Raw genomic sequence first — 15,716 nt, forward strand, 5'->3', positions numbered from 1 at the left:
AAAGAACATCAGTATGTTCTCTGCATTGCCAAAGACAACAAGAGAAAACACTATCACTATTTGATTTAGATGAGCTACATACATTTTCTGACACACAGGGACCTTTGGCATTCAGGGAGACACACGGGCCAATTGCTCCAGAAATCTTTATTTCTCTTGAAGTCTGAAATAATAATTTAATAACATTAAAAAGGAAAGCCACATATAGCACAATTAAATAATAAAGTAATTAATTAAAATAGCCAAGACAAGACAATTAGAAATTAAAAATTATGTAAAAAAGAAAAAGCAAGCCACCTTAATTTCCAGAGTCCCTGCAAGTGCCATCTTAAAGGAACCTTGCACGTCTTTAGTGAAAACTCTCTGGAAAGTTTGCTTGAACAGAGATGTGTTGAAAGAGTCCGCCATGACCATATAACCCCTGCCATTTAAGGAAAAGCAGAAAGGTGCATTGTATGTAAGTCCAAAGACTGTCTTCAAGAATACAAGTACACAATCAGTTTGGTAGCACAATGGCAAAGGCAGAGAGTTTCACACATTTTTGAATAAGTGTTCGCTCATACTGAAAATCTTGGGATAGAAATATGTCTACATTTGTTTTCCTGACTCTCAACATGCATTAATATGCACCATAGTCACCTCAAATCTCTAATCATACGCAGTCAGCATGCTGAAATGTAAAAAAAGAAAACTGAGCCACTTTTTGAGCCACTTACCCTGTATAGTTGGTGCAGCACTTCATTTCCAGTAATCCTGTCTGATCCAGAGCACACGCATAAATATCAACGATGTGTCCATTGGCGGCAGCACGATTGGCCAAGGCTTCATAGTGCTACAAGGGAATGATACTATTTTAAATGTGTATAAAAACTTTAAACTAATTTGGGAATGCTTTCCTGTAGCCCACACAGTGGAGCATGGCATTATCTATGCCAAGGTCATGGGCTTGGAAAGCAAGTACTTGGGTCTCGTAAGTGTGTCAAATGCATAAATGTAACCTCAATTCCAGTAATAATTATGAGAATCACTTTTTAAGACCAGCTAATTGCCAGTTTTCACATGTATGTTCTATGAAAAAAAATATATGCAGATGTTTTTCCAGATAATAACACTCAGATATTACTGTGTTCTGCTCTGAAATGTCAAATAGCAAAGAATGCAGACATCAGTTTGAATGTGAACTTTCCAATGTACCTCTGTGACATTACAATTTTAAAACCCATCAGTCAACAGTACAGCCACCTGAAGAGACTTCACCTTCATGAAAGCATTGGTACCACCAGGATGTTGGTACTTCTACCAAGCCAATCATACAGACAACAAATACGGGAAAACTCACTTTAGTGGCTTTCTTCATGAACTTGGCATTGTCCTTCTCGATGTCGTGCCAGGATCTAATCGGTGTTTTCAGTTCATCTCCAACCACCATGCCTGGACCCTGAGTGGCAGGTCCACCGATGAAAGCCATGATGCGAGCGCCAGTGTTAGGGTAAGTGCACTACAAGAGGGAAGTAAATGGAGGGGAAAAAATAACAAGCACAAAGCTAGTGTAAGACAACCAATTTAATTTAATTTTAATTGATGCATTTCATAATCTTAAAAACATTTTGAGATAAAGGCTTAGTACAAATATAAATATAATGCAACTATAAATTGTGCCTACATATGAAGTTTTTAGAGAACTATATTTTTCATTACAAAATATGCATTTCTGAGCAGAATAGTGAAAAAAGCAGTCAGCAATTACTCAACATATATGGGAACTTCTTCAACATTTTGTTTTAAATAGAGATCATGATTCTCCTATGATTCTGAATATACAACTAAACACAATAAGGTCATTTACTAGAGGTTCTGACAAAATGTTAATTGCTGCAGTCTATTTAAAAAACAATTAAAAAAAATCATTTTGAATGAATGACTTGAATCAAGACTTCACTTGTTTCATTACTGTTTTGGAACCAATCTCTTGAATTAATGTTTTTAAGAGTTGCATTCCTCCCCCTACTGGTGTAATGATGTAACTGACACAATCTATATTTGAAGTGTCCAGTTACTTTCAAAAGGTGATTTACTATATTTTGATCACTACTGTAGACATCAGTGTTCATATCCAAACTATAATCTTTGGTAACACTTTGATATGGGGAACACATATTCACTATTAACTATGACTTTAGCCTCAAACTCTTAACTTACTGCTTATTAATAGTTAGTAAGGTGGTTATAGTGTTTAAGTTTAGATATAGGGTAGGATTTAGGGATGTAGAATATGGTCATGGCATTAATATGTGCTTTATAAGTACTAATAAACAGCCAATATCCAAGCTAATAAACAACTAGTTAAAAGTGAGAATTGTTTCCCATACTAAAGTGTTACTTGAACTTTTATGCCAGTACTTGTGTGATAATTTGAATTATTGTAACAGAAATAATGATACTGCGTGGTTAAAAAGACTGTGAAGATGTTTCATATATAAATGGCAACTGCTCTCTCTGGGTCAGCTGGAGTGCAAACACAGATTTTAATGTTCTGCTGTGATCATATCTGTCAAACGTTTAATACACATAGCTGAATCATTTTTATTTAGGAATAAAAATTGTGTGGGTGTATGAATCAGTATTGCAATGTTTTAACAATAATCGTGTAGCTCTACTCAAAAGTGTGGATAACAGTAATAAAGATTGAAAAGGTGTGTCCAAACTGGTGGTGTTAACTTATAATTTTGTAACTGCGGCTGGCAAACCATCACAACAAGATAATAACATAAATCCTGTCAGTCACCTCTAACAGACCAACAGCAATGGAAAGAGCCACTCCGAGTGATCTCAGTGGTCGTTTGCCTTGAGTGACGGGCCAGGGGTCTCTCTGCAGCTCTCCCAGCAAATCCGTCAGATTCATATCTATCTTCTGTACTGGTTGAAGAAACCTGAGCACATATACAATCAGTGACCACCATATTCCAACACAACTCCAAAGATATGTTAAAGGGGTCATGACATGGATTTTTTTTATTTTATTTTAATATGTTCCTTGAGTTTCACTTATAACGTTAATACAGTTTTTTTGCAAAAACAAACAAATATATAGTTCAAAAAACTATTATTTTCAACCTTCATTCTGACCCTCTGATCCCTTGTAATTCCATTTTAAGAGGCGGCTCCTTTAAGGCCATTATTATGATTGGCTAACGTCCTTGCATAGGACAGTATCAACAACCATTATCTTTTGCACGTAAGTGTTTTGAAAACATTATCCATATTAAACCATCATTTACATACAAAACATTATGAAATCACTTACTTACAGTTTGTGATGCAGCTACTGTCAGATCCGATACCGTTGGCTGCTTCATATTTTTAACAAAAGTTTCTTTGCGAACTCTCCATAACAAACATAATCCTTCGACACGATCTGGGACAGCATTAAAATAAACCACCCACTTGTTTCTGATGCTGCGATCCTTGTAAAGTTTGTAAAGAGATGCAAACGAGCTGTTTAAACTGAACGAGTCAAAGTGAACATTCTTTCACTCTTCCATTTGTCCTGTTGTCGACAGACTCAAGCACGTCAGAGTACGTCAGAAACTGAATGTGCATCTGTATACTGTATCCAGTGTAGACAGCCTCAGTGATTATAAAGGGTTCTATTTTCTTTTGACACAACGCTCACATCCAGTGTAGGTAAATGTCAGCCGTTAAGTGACTGAATGGTGCAATGATGTAAAACTATTCATCAGTGTCTTGCTCTGGAGGCAGTCATATGCCCATGTGACGTCACAGATCCCGCAATATCAAAAAGAGCCATTTTTGGAGCTTGATTAAGGGTATGTTTACATAACATTGATATACAGTGCACAGCATAAATGAGTACACCCCGTCTGAAACTTCTAAAATTCAGCAATTACTCAATTACTTAGAAGACATGTTAGGGTTCTTTAGAGATATAATGTTCCAGCAAGTCTGCTTAATCAATTACCAAAGAAACTTGTCAAAATTATTCAGGAAAATAAGATTTTCTTATCAAGGTGATAAAATGTTGTGTAGCAAAAATGAGTACACCCTCCTAGAAGTTACTAAATAAAATGGAATAAAAATGTTCTGGTGTAAGTTTAAGGCAATGTTTGATCAACAGGTAAGTATGTTGAACCAACACATTTAAAGAGAAGTAATTTCTTGACATTTAAAAGTGTTATATAGCCCACTGAATCATTCTCAGACTTAATGCTGACAACAATGGAAGCACTTGGGAGAGAACTGTCAGGAGACTTATTTCTTAGCACAAAAGAGGACAGTGCTACAAGAGGAATACCAAATCATTGTTTTAAGTGTGAAAATATAGCAAAAGTAACACAGAAATTCAAAAACAATGGCCTTGACAAGGCCTCTGAAATAATCAGGCCTTCATTTTAAGCTTTCATTTAGTGATGAGGGATTTTTTTGCTAGACAAAGAGCAGGAGAAATACTAAGCGAGTGTCTCAGAGCCAGCAAAAGCTATGAAAAGAGTGACTGTTTATCTCACAGAGTAAGATGCAGCCTGCAGAAATGACATGCATGGTTGTTGTTTTCATTGGAACTACCTACTATAACCAAAGCACAATTAAGCCATTTCCAAAGCCCATATTTACAAAATATAGATTCTGGGAATCAATACTCTGGTCTCATGAGACCAAATCAATCATTTTGGATCTAACAGCATCCAAAATGTTATGGTGTTGCTAGAGGAGGAGTACAGTGAGAAGTGCCTGGTTCCCACAGTAAAGTTCAGTGGTAGTAAAGCTCTTATATAGGGATGAATGAGTGCTGAAGGTATGAGGGAGTTGTGCTTTATCAATGCTGTCATGAATTCCCACACCACTGTGTAATTTAATACACAAAATTGAAACAGAAGATGTTACCCTTTCCTCATTCCCTGCATTGTTGGGCATTTTTTCAACATGAAAATGAGGATATGCATTCTTCCAAGGTGAAAAAACTTCTGTGGATATGTTTTGCACTCAATCTTATCACTCTTGAGCACCTGTGGGGGATTCTGTAGTGATGAGTGGAGCAACACTCCACATTAATGATCAGGGCATTTAAGGAGCTCATCATCCAGGAGTTAAACAGGACAGATGTGATAATTTGTCATGAGCTTGTACACTCCGTGCCAAGAAGGGTCAGAGCAGTATATTCAAAATTATGGAGGGCATACTAAGTGCTAGAATATTATACATTTGTTGAATTAAATCTAGGGTGTACTCATTTCTGCAATCCTTAATTTAAACAAAATTGGTTAATTTACTTATTTTTTGGCTATTAATGACATATATTTCTCAGTTTTTATGATGTATATGTTTAATAGATTTTAGTTTTGCCATCTTTCCATGAATTGTATTAGTGATCATAAAGAAAATACATCTTTTGTATTTGTTCAGAGGGGGTGTACTCATTTATGCTGTACACTGTACTACAAACAGAGTTTTTTCTTTGCATTTTTCACGTACAGATGACAATGTTGTCAAAATAATCCCCGTTCACACAGTTTTGTGAAAACGACTAAAAATGCTGTATTATTCATGCCAGGCCAGTAGTTGGCATTGTCATAGACTGAACACATAATACGCGTGCACATGACATTACCAATTTCACAAATTCGCGTTTTTGTAGTTTACACTGTGAAAATAAATGGTATCGTTTTCAAAAACGTGCACTTTGAAAAACTTTTCCAAAATTTTTCAGGTGCCCAAATCACTGATGTGGTGTAAATTAATGGCCAAAATGCATATAAAGTGTTCTGTTTTTAGTTGAAAATGGTGTAGTGTAAATGGCCCCTAAATAAATGCTTTGTTTATAAGGAGGAGGACGTTTTAAGCTATGAAACTTGCAGAATGCTTTAAATGGTACAAAGACCTCTTATATATCAAAAGATCAAGGCAAATTTGATTTCTCATATCATGACCCCTTTAAATATATAGAAGAAAACAGAAGTTGCCCTGTGAACAGTTGTCAAGATTCTTGAGAGCATCAATTTGATTATGCAATTTAATTATTCATCTATATCGCCTGAAGAGTTAAAGTTGAATTTAGCTCACCTGTTTGAAGGAGGAACCTGAGGCTGTTGTGGACCTCGGCCTGCCTGTGCTGCAGCTGGTTTACTTAATCCAAGCATCTCCTGTACACAAGATTCATGAAATTAAAATATTGCATATTAAGAGAAATTTTTGCCGACTAGTTCAGTCAAACTCTTTAAATTAGTTTCTCATGCAAATCCATTTGGCAGCAGGACAATATTCTTCACCTGGAGCTGTTTAGCACTGAGGTCTTTGGTGCCCCTGAAGACGTAGCTCTTAGAGATGCCTTCACAGCCCAGCTCGTGAACTTGGACCATGCGTCCAAATGTAATGAGGCCCACCAGAGCAGTGGGAGGCAGCAGGCTTAGGGACATCTGAAGTGACTCTTTCAGCGCCTGCAGATCATCATCTTCCATACATGTGTCCACCACATACAGGAAGTTCAGGGGCATCTGTGGACCACGCTACAGAAAAGAAACAGAATGAGTTGCTATTCATGAATCCAGTTCTAGTGTTCAGTATTTATATGACAAAGAAAGGTAGTTATTTGAGGGGTTACCTGGACAACATATTCAATAGTGGAGAACTGTGGGAGAAGCTCAGCAGGTTGGTTGACCTCTGATATTCCAGCATAAGTTGGTGGGAACTATGACAGGACATGGATATTGTTTATGCCAATAATTAAATTACACTTTTAAAAATGCAATGCACTTTTCCAGGGATGCAACAACTAATCGATAAAGTCGATAATGAAAATAATCAAGAACGAATTTGATTATTGATTAGTCACGTAATTGCACAGAGCCTTTGGTATATACATTCACATATAAAAAAAATGACAAAAAGACTGAGTAGCAGCATTGGTTTACATCGTGAATGCACACACAATGCACAAAACACATCTAAAACAGGAAAGAGCTGTGCAATTGATTGTACAGATAGATTTGACTAGAAAACTGAGGTATATTTTTACAGACTGCCGAAAGCCACAGAAAAGAGAAGCAAATGGATCACTGCAATTTACAGAAACAACTGGACTCCAGGCAGAGAAAAGTGGATTAGCAGTTATCATTTTGTCTCAAATTTTGAAGTAAAATTATGCTCTATATATTGTATTGTTATATATTGTGTTGATAACTCATCAATTAAATGTTTAGCATTTTATATTCTGCATAATTGGATGTTTTTCAATAAACACTGACAAAAACTATACAAGTTTTAGGACTGGGTGATATATATAATATTGATATAAGTGATCCCCTGGATTTAGACTTATCTATATTGTATTTATATAAAGTGTTCACAGGCAAATTTGATCTATGCATTTCCCCGGTGTCGAAATCAGGCACATGAATGTCAGGAAACATGATTCCTGGCTGCATGTCAGTATCCATGGATCACTGGATCTTTGGTAAGTTGTAAGGAACACTATATCAAGTCCAACCTTTAGTTTAAACGGATAATCATTTGTTTTACTCTTGTTTTCACAGTTTCTCCTATTAAATCCAGTCAAGCAGCAGGCTCTTTTACCACTCAGTCCAGCTGAGGGGGCGTGTTTGGGCAGGAAAGTGACGTCATTGCATACCCTCTATACATTCACTATATTTACATTGCCTTCAAATTGCATTATATTTTGAGGACAAGGATGTGGGTAGGATGTGGAATAACAATTTTGTAAATAATGGATTCTTAACTGAAATGTTTTTTTTTTATTTTCAAAATTTGTTAGCTTCAGCCCTATACCTTTTAAAACTGCAATGACTTTACCTGATTTCTCTGATAACAGAAGTTGCACGCCCAGAGTTTTGCTCTGTAATCCACTTGACTGATTGTGTAAACAATGGAAAAAGAAAAAAACCAGAAGCATAATTATATTAGAGCATCGCATATAATGTATCCAGCTTTCATAATAAATGTGTTTATTTGGAAATTATTGCAATGGATAAGAAGTAGATCCTCCATCTGTGAACTCATTATGCTGTCTGCTCTGACTTAGCCGACTTACCACAGAGGATTGAGCACAGCTCTGCACGTGGCCCGGCTGCACAGCACCGGCTCGTACTGAATCGGGGGAAGATCCGGCCGCTCTTTCAACGGGGTGAACAGGGAGGCCACCGGAACCACCATACGCGTGGCTTCCAGACGACTGGACGGCCAAACGTTCCAACTGAAACGGACACCATCGCGGTCCTCGTTCTGCTGGATGAACTCCTGGAAGGTCGCCATAGCACCCTCTGGAATCTACGAGTTATACAGTCTTTACAGATAAACCAATGGAGCACTATTGATTTCCCTGTAATGGTGTCTTAATTGAGGAACAACTAAAAGATCAAGTAATTCAACAGTCACTACAGACACAGTGATGTATTCAAATAAGACATGCAATCTGATCTGTGTGTAAATTACAGAGACAGGCCAACCCAGTCTTATTCATCATTACCCTTTGGACACAGGGCAAACTATAATGTCTCATCACACACCATTAAAAGCTGTAATGAGATAAGAGATAGAAAGCATCTATGATGCCAAATGCCATCTAGGTAGGCATTTCACTTTGATGCACAAAAATGTTGTCTACTAGGTGGAAGCAGGTTTTGAAGCATAAACAAAGGTTTTCAAACTTTTTGACGCAGAGGTCATCAATATACGATAAACTTTGTAAGGAACCCCCTTCCTAAAATATAATAGATAAAAGACCCCAGTTTAAAACACTTCACAGACCATAACTACAGATAAGCACCAACAAAATGCCACATGTGCAGATGAGAAGAACACAAACCAATGAAGGAAAACACACATTCAAAACAGCCAAATGTGCAAATTACAACAGTTTTGGAGAAAAAATAGGATACAGAATAGTAATAATTAAACAACAAACAAACAATGCAAAAGTCTGCCGAGTTTTTAAATAAGTGACTATTCTAACATTACAAAGCTAATAGCAAAAGTAGGAAGATATGTATATTTCTCGCAAGGAAAGACACAACTATAGTTAGCTATACTGACACATCCTACTTTGCTACATAAGTTTAGTTTATTTTTGTTTAGTTTACTTGAACTATATGGATCCACTGGGGGCGTCAGCCCACCCTCCAGAATTAGCCACAGAAAGCTAGTTCGATAGCTTAGGGAATATTAATCAGCTCACATCAACAATAAAGCAACTTGAGTGCTACAACTACATCTTGAAGACCTGATTAAACATTTCACTAAACATACCCTGTGATGACCTGCTTGTTGATGTAGACATGTTGATGCTTCCATTCAACATCGACTTCAAGCTAAATGCCCTTTAAACGCTCGGTTTCTTGAGCTACAGTCCATTTAACGCTTTACAATAGTCATCAATGATCGAATCATTATCGTAATGGAAATAATCATCTAGTTGTAAAGGGTAAGTTGTGTTTTGACGTACCTGTAGCCTTGATTTTGTGTCTCCTCGGAGACTCTCAGTCAGTGACAGCGCGCTCACGGGCTCGAGCGAGCTCTCGGGCTGATGACGTAGCAACTCAACATGGAGTCGGTGCCACGTCAAGAGCCCCTCATTTCATGATGCATTTCAAGAGTTGGATTATACACTTTATTTTTGAGCACATGCATTATATTCAAGATAATTTTACAAGGAAAAAATAATTTACTTCAATTAAAATAATTTTACATGTTTACCAATGTATTATTAATATTAATTAAGTAGGCCTAGTGATGTATTTTATCTATTTTTAACACTCATTTTACTCACTTTTTATGATTACCATTATTTTCATGCAATGAAAATATTGTAAACTTGATTTTGTAGTTGTTCAATATAAAAACGTTTTATATAATTATATTAGAAGGAAAATCGGTTTCCCACATGGAATTAATTGGATCAATATGTATTCAATTTTAACTGTAATGAATACAATTTAAGTATTAAAGACGACTTTTAACAAACAATAAAATCTTTTTACAAACATTTAATGTATATTTCATGATGCATCATTATATTTAATTTGCAGTTTCCTTAGTTTTATTTTAGCATTAAAAGTAATACAAATTTTAAAATGTGAACAATTTACACTCACTGAAAGAATTTACAATTTAAATACATTTTTGTAATTTCCAATTTTTTTTAGCCAATTACAATCATTTAACCAGGGATACAACAAACATATTACCAACTAATCTCTGTGCATATTTGACTAGCTATTGCTTTGTAAAGTCTGGATTACAAATGTACATAATAAACAGTGCAAGTAGTATAGTCAGCCTGTTAAAAAAAACAAGTAAAATATTTGACAACATAACTACAGCATAATCAAAGAGGATAATAAGACAACTGCTGTTAAAATGTTGCCATATAAATTTTATTATAACATTATGACAAAATATTGCCACATACTCTTTTCCAACTACTTTATCTCTGATACAAAGCCAAAGCTTTTCTATGGCAAATCAAGAAATCAAAAACAGTCAATTATACAATAAACCATGATTTCTACTCACGAAAATCTTATGCTATGAAGATGGTCATAGCAATTACTGTAAAATCATATAACCTTTCGGCTTTAACTTTAAACCAGTTTAGAGATAGTGAAAGTGGTCAGTTGTCAGTTAGCCTGACAATATTGTGAAGCACTCAGATGTCCGTGTGTATATTTGCCAAGACGAGCACGCTCTGACATCACAAGACATTTTAAACAATCGCTGGACTTGATCTCAGGAAGCAGAAGTTCTTCTAACAGTCCACATGATCAATTCTGCTCCAGAAACACTGGGCTTTACATGTAAATGAGCTTTTATTAAATGTTTTACACCTTTTAAAGAATTAAATTATGTGTGGCAAGACACAGAAATCAAACCATCTTCATATACCCAGGTCTTGTTCGCTAAAACCATCAGAGTCTTTTGCATCCTCTGTTTGCAGGAGTTTAGGGGTTCACATATTGTTAAATCCCATCATGCCTTTCATGTTGCCAGCAGCTCCCTGCTGAAACTGCCTCATCATGGACTGCAGTCCGGCCATGCCACCTTGCAAGAAACAAAAGATAGTTGTCATTAAGTAAGGCTTCTACAACCGTAATCAATATTCAAAAATAGTTTTAAGGTTAGGTCTTTTTAAGCAGATTCTTGCATGCAACAACTGCCCCATCTTTAGTGAAGGTAAATCAATAGGCTAGCAAAAACTAAAGAATGTTAGGGTATTAATTGAGCTCATACCCATGTGATGAAGGACTCTGGGATCCATCATTTTAGCCATCTGCTGGTTCAGTTTCGCCATCTGTGATGGGTTGACATTCTTGGACATGTCCCCTCCTTCAAATCAACGATACCATGAGTCACTGATTTTAAATGCTTAATGAAACTAAAACAATTTGAAATATATCATGTTCAGTTTGTTCACAAGTATTGGATAAAATTCACTCAACCTTTAAACAAGCCTTTAATGCCTCCCATCTTCTTGACCATCTGAGCAAACTTTGTGTACTGTGTGAGCAACTCTTGTACATCCCTGGTAGCCACTCCAGATCCCCGGGCCACTCGCTGGATGCGGTTAGGCTGCTTACTGAAGAGCTTGGCACCATCTTTGTTGTCAAGTTCTGAGTTGAAAAACCACAATACGTTAACTGAACCGGTCTAGTTCAAAACTATGCCTGAAACTTTCCAATAGAGTGCTGTGGTGACGTCAAAACCCGGAAGTCTAATTCGCCAGTGATTCCCTCAAGATTTTCCTATATATATATATATATATATATATATATATATATATATATATATATATATATATATATTTTTTTTTTTTTTTTTTTTTTTTTTTTTTAAATGTATGAATAAAATAAGGTCTTTGGTAAACAACTTGACGTGTTGTTTTTTCCTACAACATAAATTACACACACCCGAAAACACAAATTTTGAAACTGGTTTGTTAAGCACGTTTGAGGTGTGAGTGTGTGCAGATTACACTGTAGAACAGAGTGTCTAAAGCCTAAAGTATACTTTGTTTTATTCACACATACGCTAGCGTTACCGTACAGTCAAATGCATAGTCTTTCAAAGTATACTGCATTTGATATCGTGTGCAAACGCTGACGCTCTACAAAGTTTCATCTTTGTCCAGTGTCTGCACTATTTTTCTCCAGAAGTTATGACCGATAAAAATGCCTTTGTATTCTTATAAACTAAAGTTGAGGCCATCTCACAACCCATCACACAAGCACTTGTCAATGCGGGCGTTTGTTGCAGTCTCTGGAAATTTGTTGTTGTTCCGTTTCTTTAGTTTTAGTCTACTGTGAAACAACGCCCAGGGCCAGTGTCGCCACCTTCTGGAACAATTGATTAGTGTAAACAACATTCAATGCACATTTGCAACTTGTGTGTACAGAGAAAAGTTAAAAAGAAGAAAAAAAAGGTAACAAAACCCATTTAAAAACCAATAGGAAAATCTCGAGGGAAGCACTAGCAAATTTCTTCCAGAATTTTGGGGTTTGACATCACGCCGGCAGCACTCTATTTAGTCTAGTCAATGCATTATTTCTTATAAGACAGTATTAGAAGAATTTAAAAAGCACATACCCTGGTCATTCATACTATCCATTATTGTCATGAGTTTCTTTAGTCTGGCCATAGACTCCTGCTCATTTCCTTTGCTCATGAAATCTGTTCCAAAGCCTGGGATCATGCCCTAAAGACAAAGAAAAACAAAAATTGTGAGAAAAGAACTACTCAGTGGATAATCATAATTAGATATTCTTTCAGTTAAGGTTGGCATTACCATGATCTGACCAAAAGGTCCCATTTTCATGATGTTCTGAAACTGTTCATACATGTCCCTGAGTGTAAACTGACCTAAAAGAAATAAATATCACATCTGTTAGTGAAAAAAACACACTAGAAAATATCCTTTTGCCAAAAAAATGGCACTTACACAAAAAATACACATTCTTATAGAAATAATATTATAGTTACCATGTTTGAGCTTGTCAATTAGCTCCTCGTTGTCATCGAGCTTTAGTTCGTTTACTTTGTCAATCAGTCCCTCAATATCTCCCATACCTAGAGGAAAAATAAGAATTGTAGCATAAATAGCACAGTTCCAACATCCAACAACAATCAAATGTTTGTTTAAAGCTTTCACCTAAAAGTTTTAAAAGCAGCTCAATATATTCAAACCTCACCAAGCAGTTTGCTTATGAAGGGCTGAGTCTTGAAAGGCTCGAAGTCGTCAATGTGCTCGCCTGTGCCGATAAAAATGATGGGACTCTTTGTGGCCGCCACACTGTAAACATACATTTTTCTGTCAGCTCTTTCATTTATTTACTTACAGTAATTGCTGAAAGTACAAAGCATAAAGTGTGTACTTACGCACTGAGTGCACCACCACCCTTGGCATGGCCGTCCAGTTTGGTGACAATAACAGAAGCCACATCTACCTTGTCTTTGAAGGCCTTAGCCTGAGCCTCACAAGCCTGACCAATGGAGGCGTCCATCACATACACTATGTTGTCAGGTTGCTGTGGGAATGGACAATAACGGTCACGAAGCATCACGCTTATATCACTTATATTTTACCATCTTATTGCTGCTTGATATTATCAAAACAGAGGAAGCCTTTCACTTACCACAGCATTTGACACTTGAAGCATTTCTTCAAAAAGTGAGTCTTCCTGTTTATGTCTACCACTAGTGTCCACAATGATTATTTCAAAGTTTTCTGTCTTGAATTTTTCCACACCCTCTGAAGCTATGATCACGGGATCCATCTCTGTGTAACTATTAATTCACACCAATATGAATCAATGATTAGATTTGACAAGCAAATACAACTGTAACTGTTGGGTATGGGAAATAATGCTTTTATTACCTGCCATAAAAGGGTATTCTGGCTTTTGTTGCGTTTTGCTTGAGTTGGTCGAAGGCACCTTTAAAAAAAACAAGCAAAACAATTTGACTTTTTCCCCTGAAGTACAGAAAGTATTAGTGTGCAAATACATGTAAAGACAGAGCCAACTTTACCTGCTCTGAATGTGTCGGCACAAATCAAACATGTTTTCCATCCTTTTCTTTGGTAGTAGTATGCCAACTAATAAAAAGGGGAAAAAAGAGATTCTTGCTTGTGCGATTAACTGTATAAAAAGAGGTGTATAAACTAAAAGGTCTGTAAAAGGTCTATAAAATCTGGGCAAATACCCAAAAATTCCTTACCTTAGAACATGTTGTGGTTTTCCCACTGCCCTGCAGACCCACAAACATGATAACGTTGTTCTTTCCCTTTGTGGGAGTCCAGGCTTTGACTCCAGGATCCACCAGCTGCAATAAAAGCACTCAGTATTCATCTTTTAGAATAAAGTCCTATCATCTAGCAGTCCATTCAATTCGGTTTAATGTTATTTCTCTCCTCCCAGATAAAATAGAGATCTCCTGAGATACACATAAAGGACTCCATATAAAGAGACAAAATTTAAAAAAAAACAATTTACCTTGACAAGCTCCTTGAAAACAGAATGCTGGATCATTCTTCTCTTGTTCAGCCCAGAGGCCATCTCCTCCAGATCAATGGCTGCCCTGAAATCATAGAGTGGTTATAGAGCAAACACACATTCTATAATAGGGAATTTACCACAAAATGACAAAAACTCTTGTTACATACTTGACATTTTCTCTAAGCTGCTTCACCAACTTGATATTCACATCAGCCTCCAGCAGGGCAGCACAGACTTCCTTGAGCATAGCATTTAATACCTAAGGAAGATTGTAAACATGTTAACATTTTATGATGGACCACAATGCTTAACAAGCCCAAATTGCATTATTTTCACTGTACCTCCTCGTTGATGATGGTGGCATTGCTGAGAGACCTCAAAGCTGAGGTTATTTTCCTCCCCAGATCAGCTAAAACCATTTTTGCTGTTAAAGAGCTGTCAACCTGCAGCAGGGGTGGTTACATCAGCCAGCCAAGATAAAAAAGAAAGATTTTACAGATGACCAGCTTCCAGTCACAAAGGCATTGAGTAAGACTTGAGTGATGACATTAAAACTGTGATTGGTCTAATGTATATTTCCTTACTTGTTATGTGATTGAGCCTTTCCAATGAGGTGGGGTTTCCCCCAAAACAACCCTCCTGTCACCGCTCACTCTGAACCTCAAGACTTCAGTGGAACCAGCGCAATGACGTTTTCAACCTTTCTAAGCAAACACAAATCAGAAAACGTTAAACAAAAACATCGCGGATGAGCTGTTATGTTATTACCAGCTATGGAGTATGGACTGTACGATTTGGACGAATCTGAAACATTTTAAGCCATGTATCGTAACTACATAAAAACACAAATGTTAGCACACACATGAGTATTTAAACTATTATGAAATCATCATAGTTTTAGATCATATATTTGAAAGTTCGACCCAGTTAAAGCTCTATCCTGAAAAGAGGCCAGACAGCCGTTGTAACCCGCTCAACCGTTGTCGATTTACTTAAATACAGGATTTAATTCATGTTTAAGTCAAATCGATGTCAATTTAAAATGTTCGATAGCCGATATATTACGATAAAGAGATAGGTTTCGATTAAATATTACTTACCTAAACTCGTAGCAGCTGTTTTTCGGTGAGTAGAAAGCGACTACAAACGTCATCTAACCCCCAACTTCCCGTGACGTAACTTTACTTCCGTTTAAAACAAAAG

General features: G+C 36.6%; 2 protein-coding genes across 5 annotated transcripts in view; both read right to left on the bottom strand.

Annotated features, from left to right (window-relative positions):
- sec23a (Sec23 homolog A, coat complex II component) overlaps nt 1-9,613 on the bottom strand; it is a 33,843-nt gene extending 24,230 nt beyond the window's left edge. Inside the window, exons 1-11 of one of the 2 annotated variants that reach the window (XM_048190964.1) lie at nt 9,470-9,613; nt 8,060-8,295; nt 7,822-7,879; nt 6,614-6,700; nt 6,282-6,518; nt 6,076-6,155; nt 2,786-2,930; nt 1,340-1,498; nt 717-832; nt 298-421; nt 83-163 (exon numbers count right to left, since the gene is read on the bottom strand). In XM_048190964.1, coding sequence (XP_048046921.1) covers nt 83-163; nt 298-421; nt 717-832; nt 1,340-1,498; nt 2,786-2,930; nt 6,076-6,155; nt 6,282-6,518; nt 6,614-6,700; nt 7,822-7,879; nt 8,060-8,280 — 1,308 coding nt within the window. In that variant the 5' untranslated portion in view covers nt 8,281-8,295; nt 9,470-9,613. Of the gene's footprint in view, nt 1-82; nt 164-297; nt 422-716; nt 833-1,339; nt 1,499-2,785; nt 2,931-6,075; nt 6,156-6,281; nt 6,519-6,613; nt 6,701-7,821; nt 7,880-8,059; nt 8,312-9,469 lie in introns of both variants that reach the window. The other variant, XM_048190965.1, reaches the window with a different exon arrangement.
- Nucleotides 9,614-10,378: 765 nt separating this feature from the next.
- On the bottom strand, nt 10,379-15,716 carry srp54 (signal recognition particle 54). Of its 3 annotated transcripts, none has more exons than XM_048190966.1 (17): nt 15,614-15,716; nt 15,098-15,217; nt 14,855-14,956; nt 14,681-14,772; nt 14,511-14,595; nt 14,236-14,340; nt 14,047-14,113; nt 13,895-13,952; nt 13,653-13,803; nt 13,396-13,544; nt 13,209-13,309; nt 13,000-13,086; nt 12,806-12,879; nt 12,607-12,715; nt 11,463-11,633; nt 11,254-11,349; nt 10,379-11,064 (listed from the first exon to the last, which is right to left on the bottom strand). In XM_048190966.1, the coding sequence occupies exons 3-17, from the start codon at nt 14,930-14,932 to the stop codon at nt 10,973-10,975; spliced, it is 1,515 nt and encodes a 504-aa protein (XP_048046923.1). In that variant the 5' UTR covers nt 14,933-14,956; nt 15,098-15,217; nt 15,614-15,716; the 3' UTR covers nt 10,379-10,972. The 3 variants fall into 3 exon arrangements, with proteins under 3 accessions (XP_048046923.1, XP_048046924.1, XP_048046925.1); XM_048190967.1 differs by having other exon boundaries at nt 15,098-15,213; nt 15,614-15,714; XM_048190968.1 differs by lacking the exon at nt 15,614-15,716 and adding an exon at nt 15,437-15,549.

This window comes from Megalobrama amblycephala, linkage group LG5, assembly GCF_018812025.1.
Source record: "Megalobrama amblycephala isolate DHTTF-2021 linkage group LG5, ASM1881202v1, whole genome shotgun sequence".
NCBI lineage: Eukaryota > Metazoa > Chordata > Actinopteri > Cypriniformes > Xenocyprididae > Megalobrama > Megalobrama amblycephala.

Coding starts and splice junctions, on each gene's coding strand:
- srp54 (XM_048190966.1), bottom strand. CDS start 14,932: ATGGTTTTAGCTGATCTGGGGAGGAAAATAACCTCAGCTTTGAGGTCT. Junction 14,596..14,680: donor CAGCTTAGAGAAAATGTCAA/GTATGTAACAAG, acceptor CTATGATTTCAG/GGCAGCCATTGATCTGGAGG. Junction 12,716..12,805: donor GACCTTTTGGTCAGATCATG/GTAATGCCAACC, acceptor CTTTGTCTTTAG/GGCATGATCCCAGGCTTTGG.